This window comes from Xiphophorus couchianus, chromosome 15, assembly GCF_001444195.1.
Source record: "Xiphophorus couchianus chromosome 15, X_couchianus-1.0, whole genome shotgun sequence".
NCBI classification, from domain to species: Eukaryota; Metazoa; Chordata; class Actinopteri; order Cyprinodontiformes; family Poeciliidae; genus Xiphophorus; species Xiphophorus couchianus.
The window spans coordinates 13,553,753-13,569,931 of record NC_040242.1 but is presented as its reverse complement, the minus strand read 5'-3'; the positions used below and the strand labels follow the sequence as shown (position 1 = coordinate 13,569,931).

General features: G+C 38.5%; 2 protein-coding genes across 6 annotated transcripts in view; one reads left to right on the top strand and one right to left on the bottom strand.

Moving 5' to 3' along the window:
- The first annotated feature begins 3,034 nt into the window (after window positions 1–3,034).
- Window positions 3,035–6,572, top strand: fam228a (family with sequence similarity 228 member A). Of its 2 annotated transcripts, XM_028040228.1 has the most exons (6): window positions 3,183–3,452; window positions 4,767–4,952; window positions 5,031–5,108; window positions 5,761–5,955; window positions 6,063–6,150; window positions 6,299–6,571. In XM_028040228.1, exons 2-6 carry the CDS (start codon window positions 4,773–4,775, stop codon window positions 6,379–6,381), a joined length of 624 nt encoding a protein of 207 aa, XP_027896029.1. In that variant the 5' UTR covers window positions 3,183–3,452; window positions 4,767–4,772; the 3' UTR covers window positions 6,382–6,571. The 2 variants fall into 2 exon arrangements, with proteins under 2 accessions (XP_027896030.1, XP_027896029.1); XM_028040229.1 differs by lacking the exon at window positions 5,031–5,108 and having other exon boundaries at window positions 3,035–3,452; window positions 6,299–6,572.
- A 96-nt stretch (window positions 6,573–6,668) lies between these two features.
- itsn2a (intersectin 2a) overlaps window positions 6,669–16,179 on the bottom strand; it is a 35,603-nt gene continuing 26,092 nt past the window's right edge. For 2 of the 4 annotated variants that reach the window (XM_028040224.1, XM_028040225.1), the window contains 12 exons: window positions 15,958–16,002; window positions 12,718–12,839; window positions 12,514–12,620; window positions 10,875–11,058; window positions 10,692–10,790; window positions 10,431–10,598; window positions 9,597–9,809; window positions 9,389–9,510; window positions 9,214–9,296; window positions 8,502–8,585; window positions 8,242–8,415; window positions 6,669–7,337 (listed from right to left, as the gene is read on the bottom strand). In XM_028040224.1, coding sequence (XP_027896025.1) covers window positions 7,186–7,337; window positions 8,242–8,415; window positions 8,502–8,585; window positions 9,214–9,296; window positions 9,389–9,510; window positions 9,597–9,809; window positions 10,431–10,598; window positions 10,692–10,790; window positions 10,875–11,058; window positions 12,514–12,620; window positions 12,718–12,839; window positions 15,958–16,002 — 1,553 coding nt within the window. In that variant the 3' untranslated portion in view covers window positions 6,669–7,185. The remainder of the gene's footprint in view (window positions 7,338–8,241; window positions 8,416–8,501; window positions 8,586–9,213; window positions 9,297–9,388; window positions 9,511–9,596; window positions 9,810–10,430; window positions 10,599–10,691; window positions 10,791–10,874; window positions 11,059–12,513; window positions 12,621–12,717; window positions 12,840–15,957; window positions 16,003–16,179) is intronic. The other 2 variants (XM_028040227.1, XM_028040226.1) reach the window with 1 other exon arrangement.

The window sequence follows — 16,179 nt, the reverse complement described above, 5'->3', positions numbered from 1 at the left end:
GGAGGTATCCGTGTTGGAGGGACGGACTCTGCTGGGCATGATTGAGCAGGTACCGCGCGCAGTCGGCGAAGTGGGTGGCGGCCCTGCGCAGCGGGAGCAGGGCCAGGTACAGGTGGCAAGCGGCTTTGGTGAGAGCATGGAAGAGCAGCCGCAGCTCAAGCACGGCGTTACCTGGAGATAAGACGGGAGCCGGGTCAGCTGGAGACTAATTTAACTCTGTGACTAGTGTCACAAACCATTACAAACAGTGTCTACTGCTGGATTAAAGGCTGCTCGGACAAACCCATGCTGCTATCCATGCAGAACAAAACAACCAATATTACAAACTTAAAAGAATTCACAAATTTTTGAGTTTTTCCAACAAGGGTGTATTTTTTTTATTTTTATTTTTTTACTTGACTCTAATAACACCATAATATTTTAAACTTTAAAATGTGATGACGTGTTCTTGTTCACCTGTTCTAGTCACATAAATAGGAAGCACAGATCCACTGTTTGTCAGCTCTGTATCAGATAGTCACTGAAGTTGATTTAATCAAAAATAAACCCATTTATAAGATTAATTTCTTTGTTTTACCTTCTAATACCAACAATAATTGCAGCCAAAGTAAGTCAGCAGCAGCCTTGCCACATATCGAAGTGAAACTCTCAGATGTCTACCAACAGCTTTGACCTACCGTCTATGAAGCAGACTATCCAGAGTAGGGCAATACTCGCTGCCAACCAAGTCCACCAATCCATGTGGCCTCCCCCCTGTCCCGTCCCGGATCCACCAACAAAAAGAAAGTAAGAAGGAAGTGAAAAGATATGCTATGACCTGGCCAAGCCCTGCCCCGCCTGTCTGTGCGCAGTTAATACCCAAACATGTCACAGGCGCTTTCTCTAAAGGTGTCCAAATGGTCACCTAATAAGAACTCCTTAGCTAATAGAGGTCGCATTAAGACCTTAGACCTCCTGCAGGCTGTCTTGACTGCCTGCTTTTGAGGCCTACAGCTCTAAAGAATCTCCAACCATGACATCTATCCTTGTTGTCTCTTTTGTTTTAATGTAAAATTATCTGCTTTGTCACCTCGAAGCATCCTTACACATTTTAATGTCCAGGACCCCAGGTTCATTGCTGGAGTATTAATGTTGATGTCTTGAAGGTGACCTCTAAGTTCAGTTCCGTTCCCAGGCTGTGCAGGCATATCCTTTCAATAAATCGAAATAAAAAGCACTGACAAATTTTCGTCAATCTTTTTATTTTTATGTGGACAGGGTGGTATGACCATCTCAAAATGATAAACATCAACATCAGCCAACTTGCTAATGATGATGTATATTGATTCAGTGGAACTACACTAAGAGCTCATGTAAAGAAACTAACTGTTGCGATTCAGATGTCACATGTTTGTGAAGATATCCATTTATTTACTCAGTCATTTAGTTTCCCAGTCGTGGCATGAATGAAGGAAAGGAGGGTAAATGTGTAAATTTACTGCAGCTTATGGCTTTTGGCAACTCCTGCACATGCATTTTCTTTTTCTTGTGTTTTTAACAATAAAAACGAGAAAAATAAAGTTTTACGTCGACTACTGTGGTAGTGTTCAAGTAGAAGCAGAGTTGATATAGCTCTGGAGTCTGCTGGGTAGGAAAAAAGGAAGTTTTACTTATAATGTGCACATTACAAGTAATAGAGAGAATATGCAACATGCTGCTTTAGTGTCGAAAGTTATCTATATTACTTTATTGGCTGTCTTATTTTGAAATTATTTTAATAACATATTTATGAAAAGACCTGTTCAAAAAGAAGAGGGGAAACCTCCAAATGGCAGCCCCCATTAATTTTGCAGTCATTGCAAAGATTCCTGCTGGACGTAAGGGATGAACTCTACTGGGCATGACGGATCATGTACCACCCAGTTGATCAGCTAAATGGATGGGAGTCTGGTGCTGCAGATCGATGGTACAGGTGGTTTTGGTGAGAGCATGGTGATACCTCAAACATGGGTGATTTGGAGACTGATTTAACACTCCGACTCGTGTCACAAACCATTACAGACAGCTACTTACGCTGGATTACAGCCTGTGGGTTGTAGGACGACTTCATTTGATCAATGATTGCTTCCAGAAGAAAATTACAAACACTGCCAACTTTTACATTTGCAGAAGCCTTAAAAGAAAATGTTCCACTTAACTTCATCTCTTTCAATATGTTCAGCAATGTGTGTTTTTTTTAAGAAACTAGAATTGGGGGATGATATATATGGTTAAAAAGGCATTTTTAAAAGTGTATTGTGGATGCTTTTGCTTAAGGGGAAATGGCAGCCCTGCTGAAAAAGCTGAACTTAGGTAAAAAATTGAATGGCATAAATTTACTGGATTATTAAAAAAAATTATATAGCTCAGTAATTTCCTTCAAAAGAGGTATAATTTCAGATTCCTTAGTTTATTTTAATGATTGTGGTATACATGCAGCTAATAAAAACAAAAAGTTTAGTTTCTCAAAAATAATTTTGCAACATACAGTACAGACCAAAAGTTTGGACACAACTGTGTGTCCAAACTTTTGGTCTGTACTGTATGTGTTTCAGCCTACACCGTCACTATGAAATCTGGTATGAACTGTAATTGGTTTTGTATTTGGTTTATTTTTGGTTATTGATTTTCTTTGCAATAACTAAAAATTATTTCTTTGTGTTGAAGAGCTTAGTTATTTGTGTTCCCAGGGTTTTGGTTTAGATTCTCATCCTATGATTCGTTTTTTGTGTTTTTCTGCACTTCCCTTATATGTAGGGTGTAAGGAAAAGGAAGAACAAACAATGCAGATTTCTGCTTTTGTTTTTAATTAGTTTTCATCCTCCATGCCCTTTGTGTGGATTTCTCTGTTTACAATCTGCCCCAGGGCAGCTGCGCCTACAATCCAGCAGTCAGTGTGTGAATGTGTACTTGAATGGGAATGACTATTTTATTGTAAAGCAACTTTGAAGGTCCTGAAAAGCTCAATATAGGTCTCATGTCATTTCGTTTCATTATTAGTAATTTTCCCTCAACTCCTCTGTTCAGGTTCTCTTCCAGCTGCACCGTAAAGTATTCACACATGGTTTATATGGAAGCCTACATAAATAAATGTACAATTTGCCTAACCGCGGACGCTTTATATGTAAACAGGTCCGGTTATGATCCAGAAACATACGTTCCAATAAGGCCCAACCAGATTGAGATGTTCAAATTCAAAGCCTTTTAGGTGCGTTCCGCGGTCGTCATGGTAACGGAAAGCTTAAGGTTGGTAGGACACCTGGAGGCTGAAAGGAACCTTGGCTCCCTCCTCCTTCCTATGCAAGTTAAAGTCTGTTCTAAGACAGTCCGAGTAGTTGGAAACCACACGTAAGCTCTAGCCTGTGTGAGGATATTAAGATTTAATACTGCGACAAAAGACGAAGAGGAGGAACACTTGATTGCAAGTAGAAACGGTAGGTCGTAACGTTCGCCATATTGTGAGTGGCAAGTGAGCTTCCTGAACAAATGAAACTCTAAAATTGACCTTTTAACTATTTTTCGATAAATCGTTTTTAATGTACGGTATTTTGTGTTCATTTTGGTATCAGTCGTTGGCACTAAAGTTCAACAGTATCAGCAAATAAAAATGAGCGTTCAACCACTTTGAAATACCACGTGGGTACAAACTTTAACTAAAATTTAATTTACCTCTGAAAATATTTCAAACCAGTTAATTTAAATGATTTTATTAAGTACCTAAATTGCATTGTTCTTTTGTTTAGTCAAAACTTATCAGTTTTATCTCAAATTTTTTTAGGATAAGTAAGATTTATCATTTTCCCTTGTCCATTTTGACAAGCACAATTAATTTCCTGAAGGAAAAAAAAAAAGTATAAAAACTGGGGTTGTCTGTGTGTGTGGGACCTAAAGACGTCATACAGAAAAGTGGGCTTTTTATATTGCAGCAATCTAAAACGTGGAAAGTGTAGTGAGATTATTAAGCAAAATGTCACAGGACCTTCCATTTTTTCAGCAAATAGCAGAAAAAGATTCCACAGCAATTTCTATATTTCAAAATGTTGATGCTGAAAGTTGAAGGTTCTGCGATCAAACTTTAACTTTCTGATTATGTATAGTCTTACTGCACTTCCCATTGTAGTTTAGCATAATTTTTCTGCATGTACTTTTGTGCTCCTTTTCCACTGCTCTAATTAAGAGTACAAGCCTGTAAATTCCTACCAACTAATAATTTATCACCACTCTCCGAATGTCAGGGAGGTTGTATGTGTGGGGGGGGGATGATCTTGCTGAGCAGCTAAATGAATAAAAAGATCTTAGGTTTCTGAGGGATGCTGCAACTTATGTTGGACTACAGGAAGAAACACATTGAAGAAACAATTTTGAACACACTTGAAATAACATTCATGTTCTACTTGCAACATTTGCATAACAAAAGTAAGCAGATCATGTTTCCAGGCTGTGATGGGCTGTATCTGTTGTGCTGACTACAGCTCTCCCCTGCTCACCTGCGTGTTTATGCTCCATGTTCTGTGAGCTCTGGGTGGCATTCATTCAGTGACGGATTATGTTTCACTCCAACCTTAGCAATTTCTATTTTTTTATTCCTCTATTTTGTATCTTTAAACCAGATGTGGTAGCAAACCACTTTACCTGTGAGCTCCTGACTAGGATCTGCTTAAAAACAGTTCTCAGTATCTAGAGATTAAACTGATCCCTTTATTCAAAAGCAGTAACAGGCTACCTAATTCATACAAATTATGTTTCAGAACTACATGGCTGCTGTGAAAGAAACCACAGAAAGGAGATGGAGTATAGCTCAGCCGAGTGTGAGGGCAAAGAGCAGTTTGGTGTGTGTCAAACCGGGAACATGGAATCTGGTCCCATCTCTTTGCGGGCCAAGGTACAGCTTTGAACAGGATCAGCTCTGTCATCCCTCCTTCAGGCAACTGCAGGTACTACATTCATCCCAGCTTAGTGTTCCTGACAAAGAAAGACTGTGTAATTTCCTCACTTCTTGTGTTATTGCTTAGGCTAAGGTAAAAGAGGAAAACGAGGAGATACAAGAATTACTTCAGCGTTTATCAAATCGAGAAAATGGGTTCATGAAGGTAAGGCTTTGAAAATGGTTCATTTGATCTGACATTTTCCGTTTTGACAGACCAACACATAATTGTGAACTGAAAAAAAAAATGAAACTTGATTTTCAAAAGTATTTGCAAAAAAAAGCATAAGAGCTAAATGAACATAACAAATCTCAGACTCAAAACTCAGAAATGTCCATAAATGCTTTTCATTCAACCAGTCTGAGTCTGAGCTATCTTGCAAAGAATGGCCTAAAATTTCAGTCTTAAGATATCCCAAGCTGGGATATCTTGTGTCCTAAGACACAACTATAGCATTTTCTGTGCTATAGTTGCACAGAAAGTTGTTCTACATTTCATTGGACCAGGGGTCTGAATACAAATATATAACAGGTTTACAGATTGTATCTTAAGCAGCGGAATGCCTGCATTCCGTTTTTACATCAGCTTTTTTGGGTTAAGGTGTCAAAAAAGTTGGTAAAGGCATGCATCGTTTTCCTTGTTCATAACAAATGTCCTACTCCGTTTTGATGTATCACACAAATTCCACCCAAATACAGAGAAGCTTATGTTTGCAATATAACAAAACATAGAAAGAGTTAAGAGGGATCTGACACTGTGCAACCTATTCACCTGCTCCTCTTATTCTGGCTGAAATCTTCCTCTTTTTGTTTTGTAGGAGAAGGAGTCTTTCCTGACTCAGAGAAAGATAGAAGAGCTCAGGAAGAAGGAGCTCATACACAAGCGCTGGACTGAAAACGTGTGGTTTCCCATCCAGATGAGGGTGGAGAACCATACCGCCTCCTGCTACTTCATGGACTCCATGAGACACCAAATCATGCACAGTCATTACCTCCTACACTGTCAATCTAAGGTGAACTCAATTGTGGTGATCACTAAAACATCCTTCTGTCATCAACAACATAAAGAGACTTAAAACATGCAATGATCTGACAGTTACATTCTCTCCTCCATCCCTAGATAAGAACATCAGGCTCAAGGGAGATACGTCAATTAAATCTTCAATTAAAAAAAAAACTTAAGAGACCATCTTCTGCTTGTCAAGCAGGTAATATGAGTTATATCAGTTATATCAGGTAATATCAGTTGCTAGCTTAATAAGTTAGATTCTAAAACCTGGTGAAAAACAAAGGAATAATTGTGTTATGCTTTATTATGTTACGTGTTCTATGCCCCCCCCACCCCCTTTGCTGTAGGATCTAAACCCGCCTCCAATAAAACCTTGGAGCGACCTGAGACTGGTTCCTCTCTTACCAACTCTCTGATGTCTCAAGACTAACCAGCTTCTTCAGACCTTATAGTCTCATCTGTTTCCTACATTCATCAATGCTCCAGAAAAGGATGAAGTCAAGGAAATCGAAGAAGCTGCTGGCTTTCTAGATGCGAATGCTTCCAACCAAGAGGTTTACCGCATCTAAACTCACCCTTACCAGTGACTGCATCCAAATAAAACCTACTTATGTTGCTAACTGTCACGTAAACTTTCATTTAAAGCTACCTTTGAGAGCTTCAAAAGTCAAATAACTGAACTACTTGGTAACAGTGAAAGGGACAAAAACAGTTTCATTTATTCTACTGTGCACATTTATTGGTATATTTTCAAATGAAATGTGAAATTCTGAATTTCAGGATTACAAGTTGAAGTTGTGTGCAACATCAGGTGCTGTGTACTACTGCATATTGACATGGAAGGAGCTGTGCAACTATATGTATATTTGGCAATGATGCTTGTGACATTTCATCTCTTCTGCTGGTGATAAAATAGCCCTAGTCAAATATATTGGTTAATATATTTAGTTGGAAAAATTGATCCATTTAGCAAAACTATATGGTTTGATTCAAAAGCTTTTTTTTATTTTTATTTTTTAAGATTTTGATTTCACTGTGAATAAGAAAATATTGGCAATTTTTTTTTGCTACATTTAAGACTGGAATTAATTATAAAACATCTTGATTGCTAATGAAAAACACAGTAGGGACAGCAGAACCCAGACTATTCAGCTGCATAATTTACAACAGACAGGCACTTTCAGCACATAAATCTCCTCCATCAATAAGCTAAGGGTCAGATGTCCAATGGGGTTCATTTGGTTGCCTCGTACAGCTGGAGGTCCAGTTTGACCGACACTTCTCCAGTTGGGACTTCGTGCAGGAGCAGGCGACGGGTTGCCGCTCCTTTACTGTCCATGTCTTTCTTTATAGTTGCCACAGGAACCTCAGCGCGACCCAGAAAATCTGAAGGGAAAGACATCTGTCACGCCAGTGAGCTGCTTCAGACTTCATCATCGTCAGCTGCTTCTAAATCTCAGTTGATTGTGAATATTTGAGGCTAGCAGGGTGGATGTTTGATTAATTTTGGTTTAGAACAAAATTGGTGAAAAGATGAAAACAGTAACACATAAAAATGACCCTTCCGATATTATTTTGTCTAAGTTTTGACTGTTGTTTGCTTTTTGGTATCTGGATGAGTTTGAGACTCATTAGCTAATGTAGGATTACCTGCACATCCCTTTTATATGGAATTGTTAATGTTAGGGTAATACTGTGGTTTAAATGACTTCCTATTTATTTTCTGAACCAAAATTACTTTACAGTATTACTTATGTAAAAATAAAACTAAATGTGCCGCATTTATTTTTGGTGTAAGCTTTAAAATAAACATAATGAAACATAAAGTTTCAAATATGTAAGTACACCCATTCACAGACTAATAATCTGTTATTCAGCTTTGGCTAAACAAAATAGTTCATTCATCTAAATCATCACATTTACCAGCTATAATTGACAGTTTGTACAATAGCAAAATCCAGTCCAGACAACACATACATAAACTGTAGATTTGGACAACAACATATTTTATGGCTTCCTTTATTTATTTTTTTGTCTCTGTTCACTTTCAATAATTTAATTTTCAAATTTTGAGATCTTTAATTATCCCAGGATACAATTAAAGGAAGTATTTACATATCTAAGACAATCCTTAATTATTGCTGCTTTCAAGTTTGTGTTCTCTCTAGAAAGTACTGCTAACTTAGCAGCTAGCTGATCCTTTATCTAAACAAACCTTGCTGATATGTCTGGTAGATTGTTAGAAAACGATTAAAGGCCGACACATCTCATGTTATCACATATCACTGACCGTCGGGTGAGAATTGGTCTTTCTCGAACACAGTGATGCTCAGGACGTCCTGGTAGATGTCTTTGATGAAAAACTGACAATTGAAGTTCCACTTTGGGTTCAGAGTGTCCAAGACTGGCCGTGACGTGTAGCACTGAGCCCCCATGGTCAGCTCACAGTATGGATTGCTCTTACCTAAAGAGAGAGATAGATTTCAGCTTCTCTTAACATTGATTATTAATTTATGAAAACTGATTTGCCTTCTGTTGTTTCTGTCTCACCGTTGGGCTTGCAGGCCTTCAGCTCCTGAGCTTCTGTGACCGTCACCAGCAGGCGACCGATTCCACTAGACTTTAAGGAGCGTGCTGAAATAAAGAGGAAAGGATTGATGTAAACAAAGGACACATTTTGCTCATTGTGTAGAGCAAAATTATTAAAACAGGTTCTTATATCATGCAATTCAGTCTCAGAGTTTGAAGAGCTTGGAGTAAAAGCTATATATGTCCATTACAAAAAATACTCTAGTAAAGGAATTTAATCTTTGTGTATTTTTTACATTTTGGTTCATGTCTTTACATTGGATTTTCTCAAAACTCAGTAACTTTCAGTCTTTTTTTCAGTCAGGATGGTGTTTGCTTATGAGGTCTTCCTAAACATCTCAAGTGTAAAGAGATTTAACCGTTTAGTTAAAATGTAATTTAAGAAATTACAGATTTTACATGTGCATTACCGTAGTCATTTCATGCCTAGAGGCAGACTTTGCAAAACTTGAGGCTCTGTTGGAACAGAATCTGCCAAAATTGTTCAAGTTGTACTCATGCAAGAACTTGTTGCCTTGTTTTGTTCAAGTCAATTAAATTTCGATCTAGTCGTCATTCATACAACACTTCTAATATTTTTTAAAAACGTGAATGCTTCTGCAGGACATTTAAAATCCCACTCAAGTTGAACATTCAGACAGATTGCAAATGCGCCCAATAGCATGTGTTTAACCTTGGTATGCCTTCTCTCTCTTTTTCTTCTCTGTTTCTATGAAATGTTCAGAGGCTGCTTTAATTTTTTGGACCCACGCTGTCCTACCAAAACAAAGAAGACATGTTAACACCCAGGGGTATCATCATTACTACAGGTCATAGTGCTTTGAAGAGCAGCATCCGCTCATGGCTACCTTTCGCTTAAAGTCTCTGTTTTCAGGGTGTAGACGCGGTCAATGTGCGAGACGTGAAAGAGCGGCTCATCACTGGACGGGTCCGCCGGCATTTTTACCAAAACCTCATTGAGAAACAGCGGCTGGGAAGACACAAAATATGTAAACACATAAAAAATTTTTTTTTAAAAAACTATCACTCTCCAGAAGCCTTCCCTTAAAGGCGTACCGTCTTGTAGATCTTCAGCTGCATGTTGGTTTTGGGGCTGAACAGTTTTTCTGATCCTGAGGAGGAGAAAGGCTTGGCGCTGTGTGTGAGGAGGAGGAAATCATTGAAGAGGAAAGCCCACAGCTCTCTGCTGCTTTTGGTTTTGAACAGTCGGCCGCTGTGGAGCAGCTTGCGGGGCCCGAGGCAGTTAGTCAAAGAGCTGAAGACCAGGTGCTGCAATACAGATGGAGAGAAGCTTAAAGGTGACCTAATATGCTTTCTTGAACAAGTTAGGATGGATCTATGGGTTCCACAAAATGTGGTCGTTAAATGTTTTGCACAAACTCTTTCTCAGATAATGACATTTTAATCTGCTCAGTTCTTTCTATTTCTAGTTGTTTTAAGGTCACTTGTTCCTTTAAATCCAAATAAGCTGCGGGTGACCACGCCCCTCAACTCAATGTTTACACTCGCATGTGAAAACAGCTGCAAACAGATGTGCAATTGTACAACTACAGTATACATCAAAAGTCCCACTTTTGAAAAGCAAAACTGGGACTTCCTGCACAACCAACACCAAAGCAGCAAAAAGGTTTTTGAATGGGAAGTCAACAATATAACATTCGTCTTTTCCAGCAGCCATTGTACAGTGTATACAGAAGTAAAACCAGCTGACCAAATGGGCTGGAACTCCGCTTGGTTTGCTAGGTGAAGGGCTGGGCTGTGCTGGGGTTGCTAGGTAACGGCGCAGTGCCCATCAAATGTGAGGTTTTCCAGACACCAAAAAATATTAGCTTATTGCCCCCTTGGCAGATCTTTGCTCGACAAAGATCTGCCACGTTTGTGTATGTTTACCTCTATAGGGCCCTCACACTGAATGTGGTTCTGTATCCACTCCAGGCGGTCAGCATTCTCCTTTTCTCTGACCGCCTCGTTGACCTGAGAGCACAGCTCCTCGGCTCGCTCCAGGGCTTCTCGGAGCGGCTCGCGGTCCTCATGGCCATCTGGAGTGTGCTCAAGGATCTGAGCAACGGGAAGACAATGAGGCGCAAGGTTACCACAGGGAGTAATGGAGAAAGGAGAGAGATGGCGATAAATAGGATGTGATAAATGTACATTCTTTATGAGCAGAGGGTAGCGGGTGAGCCTCTGCATGGGCTTCAGCAGGAAGCTGGACAGTGGCATTCCTTTGCAGCGGTAGTTTGTGGCAACCTTCTGCTCAAAAAGGAAGGAAAATATTAGGAAAATAGATGTCGTGAAAAAATATTTGCCCGTGAATTGAGTATTTGTCATTTGTACCTTGAGGAAATTTTTGAACTCAGGCTGATTGTGGGTTTTGGTCTGCAGGAGAGCAGCAGCGTTGAGCTGGGAGGAGCAGAAGCAAACGTACGGCTGCATGTGAGCGAGCTCTGAAGCCAGCAGGTCTCCAATCAGCTGGACCGGCATGTTCTCTCCTCCCGTTTGCTTGCGTTCACGCAGAGCACTGGCGCACACAAATGATGAGGATGTTTTACACATTTTACAGATTTTGTTTGTACATGCGGCGCCTCGCAAAAGTGTTCATGCCACTTGGAAGTTTGTCACATCTTTTCACATAACCAACTCAAACCCCTGTGAATTTTGTGTGAGACTCCAACATAATTTAGTGCATTAATTGGAGAAATTACAGTTTTCTACAATTTTGCAATAAGAGTCTGAAAAGTCCATCGAGACATCCAGTCAAAATAAAGCTACATACCTTTTAGGGTATGTTTCTACCAGCTTTGCACCTGTAAAGACAGAAATTGCTCCACTTTTTTCTCCCTGCCTATTGGTTGAAGACTTTGTACAAAACCAATTTTCAAGTCTTGCTACAGATTCTAGTTTGGATTTAGGCTTTGACTTTGACTGGGCCATTCCAAAATATGATTATGCTTAGATTTAAAAAAGAAAAAATCACTGTAGTCAGGACTACAGTTCTTCCTCTAACTGTTTTTTTCTCCAGAGTTGTGTTTATGTGTTTATTTCCATGCATCGGCCTATCAACTTTTAGCACTTTCTCTATCCTTGGAGCACAGCATGTTGCTGCCATCACCATCAGGGTGACTTCCACACAAAATACAAAAAATGTTTTGTGACAGAGAGGGAGGGGCTATAATTTAAGAGGATATGGACATTTAAAAAAACAGTGTATTAGGACAACCAAAAAGAGTTTTTGTTTATCAGTGTGTGGAGTAAATTCATGGAATGGTTTGAATGATGAGTTCAAAAAAGGTACAAAAATAAACCAGCTTAAAAAGCTGCTTAAAAAGGAACTAATTGGGAAATGTTGTATAAGACAAGTGTTTCAAAGACAGAAAATGCTATTAATTATCTAAAAAAGTTTTATAAATAATTGGGTAACACTTTATTTGACGGGTTGTGAATAAGGCTGTCATGACACCGTCATAAACATGACATAACAACCTGTCATGAACATGAATAAGTCTTCATGAATATTTATGACTGTTGTCATAAAGTGTCATTTGGTAAATCATGACACTTTTAATACAAAGTTGACATTATTCAAAATGTCTTCGTTAGGACAGCTTGACATTAACCAAGAAATCATGATCTGACATAAATTTGTTATAAAAGTATTACTGATTAAACTTTAGCTTTAATAACATAAAGCTTCATAATTTTTAAAGTTTAATCAGTCATACTTTTATAACACATTTATTGCCCTGTGTTGCCCTTGGATGGACAGGTATGTTCTTTTTTGACATTGTGATTCAAGTCTCTACATTTGATTTTTTTTTTTTTTTTTTTTAAAGGGACAAAGTATGGAAGACTTCAAGGGATACAAATACTTTCATAAGGCTGAAAGTATTTCAGCCTTATGAAAGGCTGAAATACTTTCATAAGAAAACATATGCTTATGTTTTCTCTCTCTCTTTTTGCGACACGTAGTACCTACTTGAGCAATCTGGTGTTGCACATAATCAACTCCCTCCAGTTGACAAAGATTGTTGCCATCTCAGCTTCTGTCAGGCGACCTGACTCAGACATGGGCTTGTGGAACACCTGAGCACCCGTCAACAGTCCAAAAAGTCAATTAAGCCGTTGTAGATCAAGAAATTCAATTAGTCTTAAAACAAACAAACAAACATTTGTTTTGTACCTCTAGGACCAGCTCCAGATCGTCCACATAGGTCTCCTCAGTGTGGAAGAGCTCATGAATATAACCCTGTCTCTTCCTTTCCTGAGGAGTCATTGTGTCCAACGTGATCAGGTCTGCACACCCTATTTCACACACACACACGCAAAAGCATGCACGTGCAAATACACACAGATTCACACAAGCATAAGAGGTGGATGGCACACAACAAAGCATATAAAAACACTCCACAAGCGCACGTGTCAAAATCCTCTTTTATTATCAGTCCTTTAATGTTATATTTACAGTTGTCGCACCGAGTGAGGCACATTGTAGCTGCAGTGCATGAATGAACACAACATACTAAGCGATGTTAGCAAGAGTGCTTCCAAGAAGACGGCATTAAATTAAAGCACCTCTTACATCAGAGAGCCCTCTCCTGATGATTGCATAGGTGTAAATGAAAAAGTAGCAGAAGAGCTGAAGCAAAAGAGCCGCGGAAGACTCAGCTGGTAGTTCAAGTCTTTGAGGTTCAAACTTGGCAATACTTACATGTAAATGTCAGCACAGCACTGTCCTTTCAGTGTCTGCAATGTTGCTTTGTATGCTTATGTTTTCTCTCTCTCTCTCTCTTTTTTTTTTTGCTGGTGATATCACAGTTGAGTACTTAAAATTTAAACTATGAAGCAGTAATGTAAATAAGAGCGCCTAAGAACTGAGTCATAAAAATACCATTCAAGTAGTTGCTATGTGGCAGCGAGCAGCGAGGAGGAGATTTAAGCAACAGTGAATCTTCTCATTGGTCCAGTTCAGTAAAGTTTAGTATTAGTGCAAGAATGAGTGACCCTATTAAAATACTATTATACCTCTAATACACAAGCTTAGTGTAGAAAACTAGTTACTTAAATAGTGTATTTAATACCATGCAGCTAATTTCTTCCATATTCTTTTAGAGTTTGGCCCAAAATTACCCACATGGATGTCAAAAGTTTGCCAGAATTTATTGTTAATTTTTGCATCGATCTTTGAGTTTATAGCTAAAATGACATAAATTGTCATATTTTGGGATATTTTTTTTATTTGCTTCTCTTTCCCTTTTTCCATCATATATGTGCATGCATTCTGCTGGGGATTGTTACATTTACATTTCTTTTATTGAAATCCGTTTGATTGCAAATTATTTTTGAGCTTTTGATTTGAAAAGGAATCTTAAATTTTTCACAACATTAAAGGTTGGATTTTCCTATTACTTATGAGATTAGCCTGCTACAGGAGAAATTTAGTTCAATTTAAGGTGCTTCAAAACTACTAAGCAAAATGCTTCACCAGTTTGCCAATGACTGTGAAGGGTAAGAAATGCTTAATTGTGGAAATACCAAATGTAAGCTTTTATTAAGTGATTTAAAAGTTTGCAGAAACCTACAAGTATTGCATTTTTAACAACAGATATAATAATAAATGCATTAATAAATAATCAAATCTATTTTCCACTTGTTTATATCATTCTGAGTCATTAACAAAATAGTTTACTAATTAAAAAAATTCCCCAGCAAATCAAAATTTGGGATGTACACGAATGATTTTGGGCCTGACTGATTTAAAAAAAAAAATTTAAAACTAGACTTTCCATATTTCTGTGTTAAAGGTACAAAACCTCCCCCCTGCTTGTGTCGAGTTGCCTCCACCTCACACTCACCCTAGTTAATTAGTGGAGGGGAACAGGAAGAAGTGAAGGGCAAGAAATCAATAGTCTAACAGGAAAAGGTAAGAAGCAAAACAATCAAAAGAGGAATTGTAACAGAGGAGCAGAGGACACCACAGTCCCAAATAATTCAAGAGGAAAGTGAGGAGCTGGGCAGTTCTGCTCCCGCTGGCTGCCGGGTTCCCTTTTGCCTCAGGGCTATTCGCTCAGACAGGGGTGGTGGTGGTGGAGGAGGGAGGGGCAAGACAGAGGAAGAGGAGAGGAAGAAGAAGAGAGGAAAACCAGCACTACTGTCCTACAGAAGGAGAAAAAAAAGTGGATGAAGCAGAGGAGGCGGGGAGATGAGTGAGATGGAAAAAAAGGGGAAGAGAGACAGCAGACGGTTAATATTGTTTTAATATTAATGCAGGAGTCTTAACATGCACATGCATTAATAATGCATTTCTGGAAATGTAAATGTTGTTACTAATCATTACGAGCTGGTGCGTGCCCACCTTTTATCGCCTCTCATTTCTGCACCATAGCGCAGAGTGTGTGTGTGGGCGTGTGCGTGTGCCGGGGCTGCATGTGCGTCCATCAGGAAGACGTTCATTAAAGTGAAAATTTCATTGTTTTTAGTGAGCGTGGCTCAGCCTAATTAAATGTCAACTGTGTTCGCTCTTGTTAACAAGAAATGTGCTGCGGTGGGCGAAAAACACACATCCTATGAATACTAATTCGAACGCGGTCCTCTCATTAAACAGATGCTTAAACCCAGCTACAGCATCTTGCTAAAATATTGAGTTTGCTTCATTTTGTCACGTCACAACCAAGACCTTCTATGTGTTTTACTTATTTATGGTACATCATTATGAGGTGGAAGGAAATGGACGCAAAGTTTTAGACACATTTCAAAGACACGCTTCATTTTCCTTCCTTTTCACAATTAGGTACTGATTTGTGTTGACCAATGATGTAAAATTATGTTAGAAATTGTGGTTGTAATGTGTTGACACATACCTACCTACCTACCTACCTACCTACCTACATATATATAAAACAATATATCTATCTATATATATATATATATATATATATATATATATATATATATATGTAAAACAAGTAAAGAAGTTTGAATATTTGTAGAAAGTGCTGCGCTCATAAATCAGTGCTAAATGTCCAATGGAATCACCTCTTCAATTAAATTTCCAGAAATGTGAGCGAAATGATTAATGTGGCAGGTTATCAGTGATTTTTCTTCTTGATTGTCATAGCAAATTGTAAGAATCTAAAATTATAGAAATTACATTTAACTTTTTTGCCCAGAGATTGATGAATTTATAGAGTTCAAGAGACTCTTGGCAAAAAAGTTTATCATGAATATGTTGTATTATTCCTTCAAATGATCTTTGAAGTGAGTTAGCTTAAAAAGCCTGATTCCTCCTTTTTCCTAATTTGTTACTGCAACGGTTAAAATTACTCAATTTCTGCAGCGATCAGTGAGAAATGTCTGGGATCAGGCCTTTTAAGCGCTGGAGAACACCAAGTCCCTCTGTTACTGAAAAAAAAATCTGGCTTACCATGACCATCTCCAAGCTCTGATAAGGATGAGGAATTTAATGTACCTGGATCAAACCAAGGTAATCGATAAGAAAGCAAAACTTTCAATGTGTTTCTCTGTATTTGCAGCTTTTATTTTCTCCTTAGAGGAAGCTCTCACACAGTTTTTCCCAGCTGCTGGTGTCAATTACTGCTTTTTCTCTTAAATGCTGCGATGGAAGAAACACCTTTTCTACGAGAAT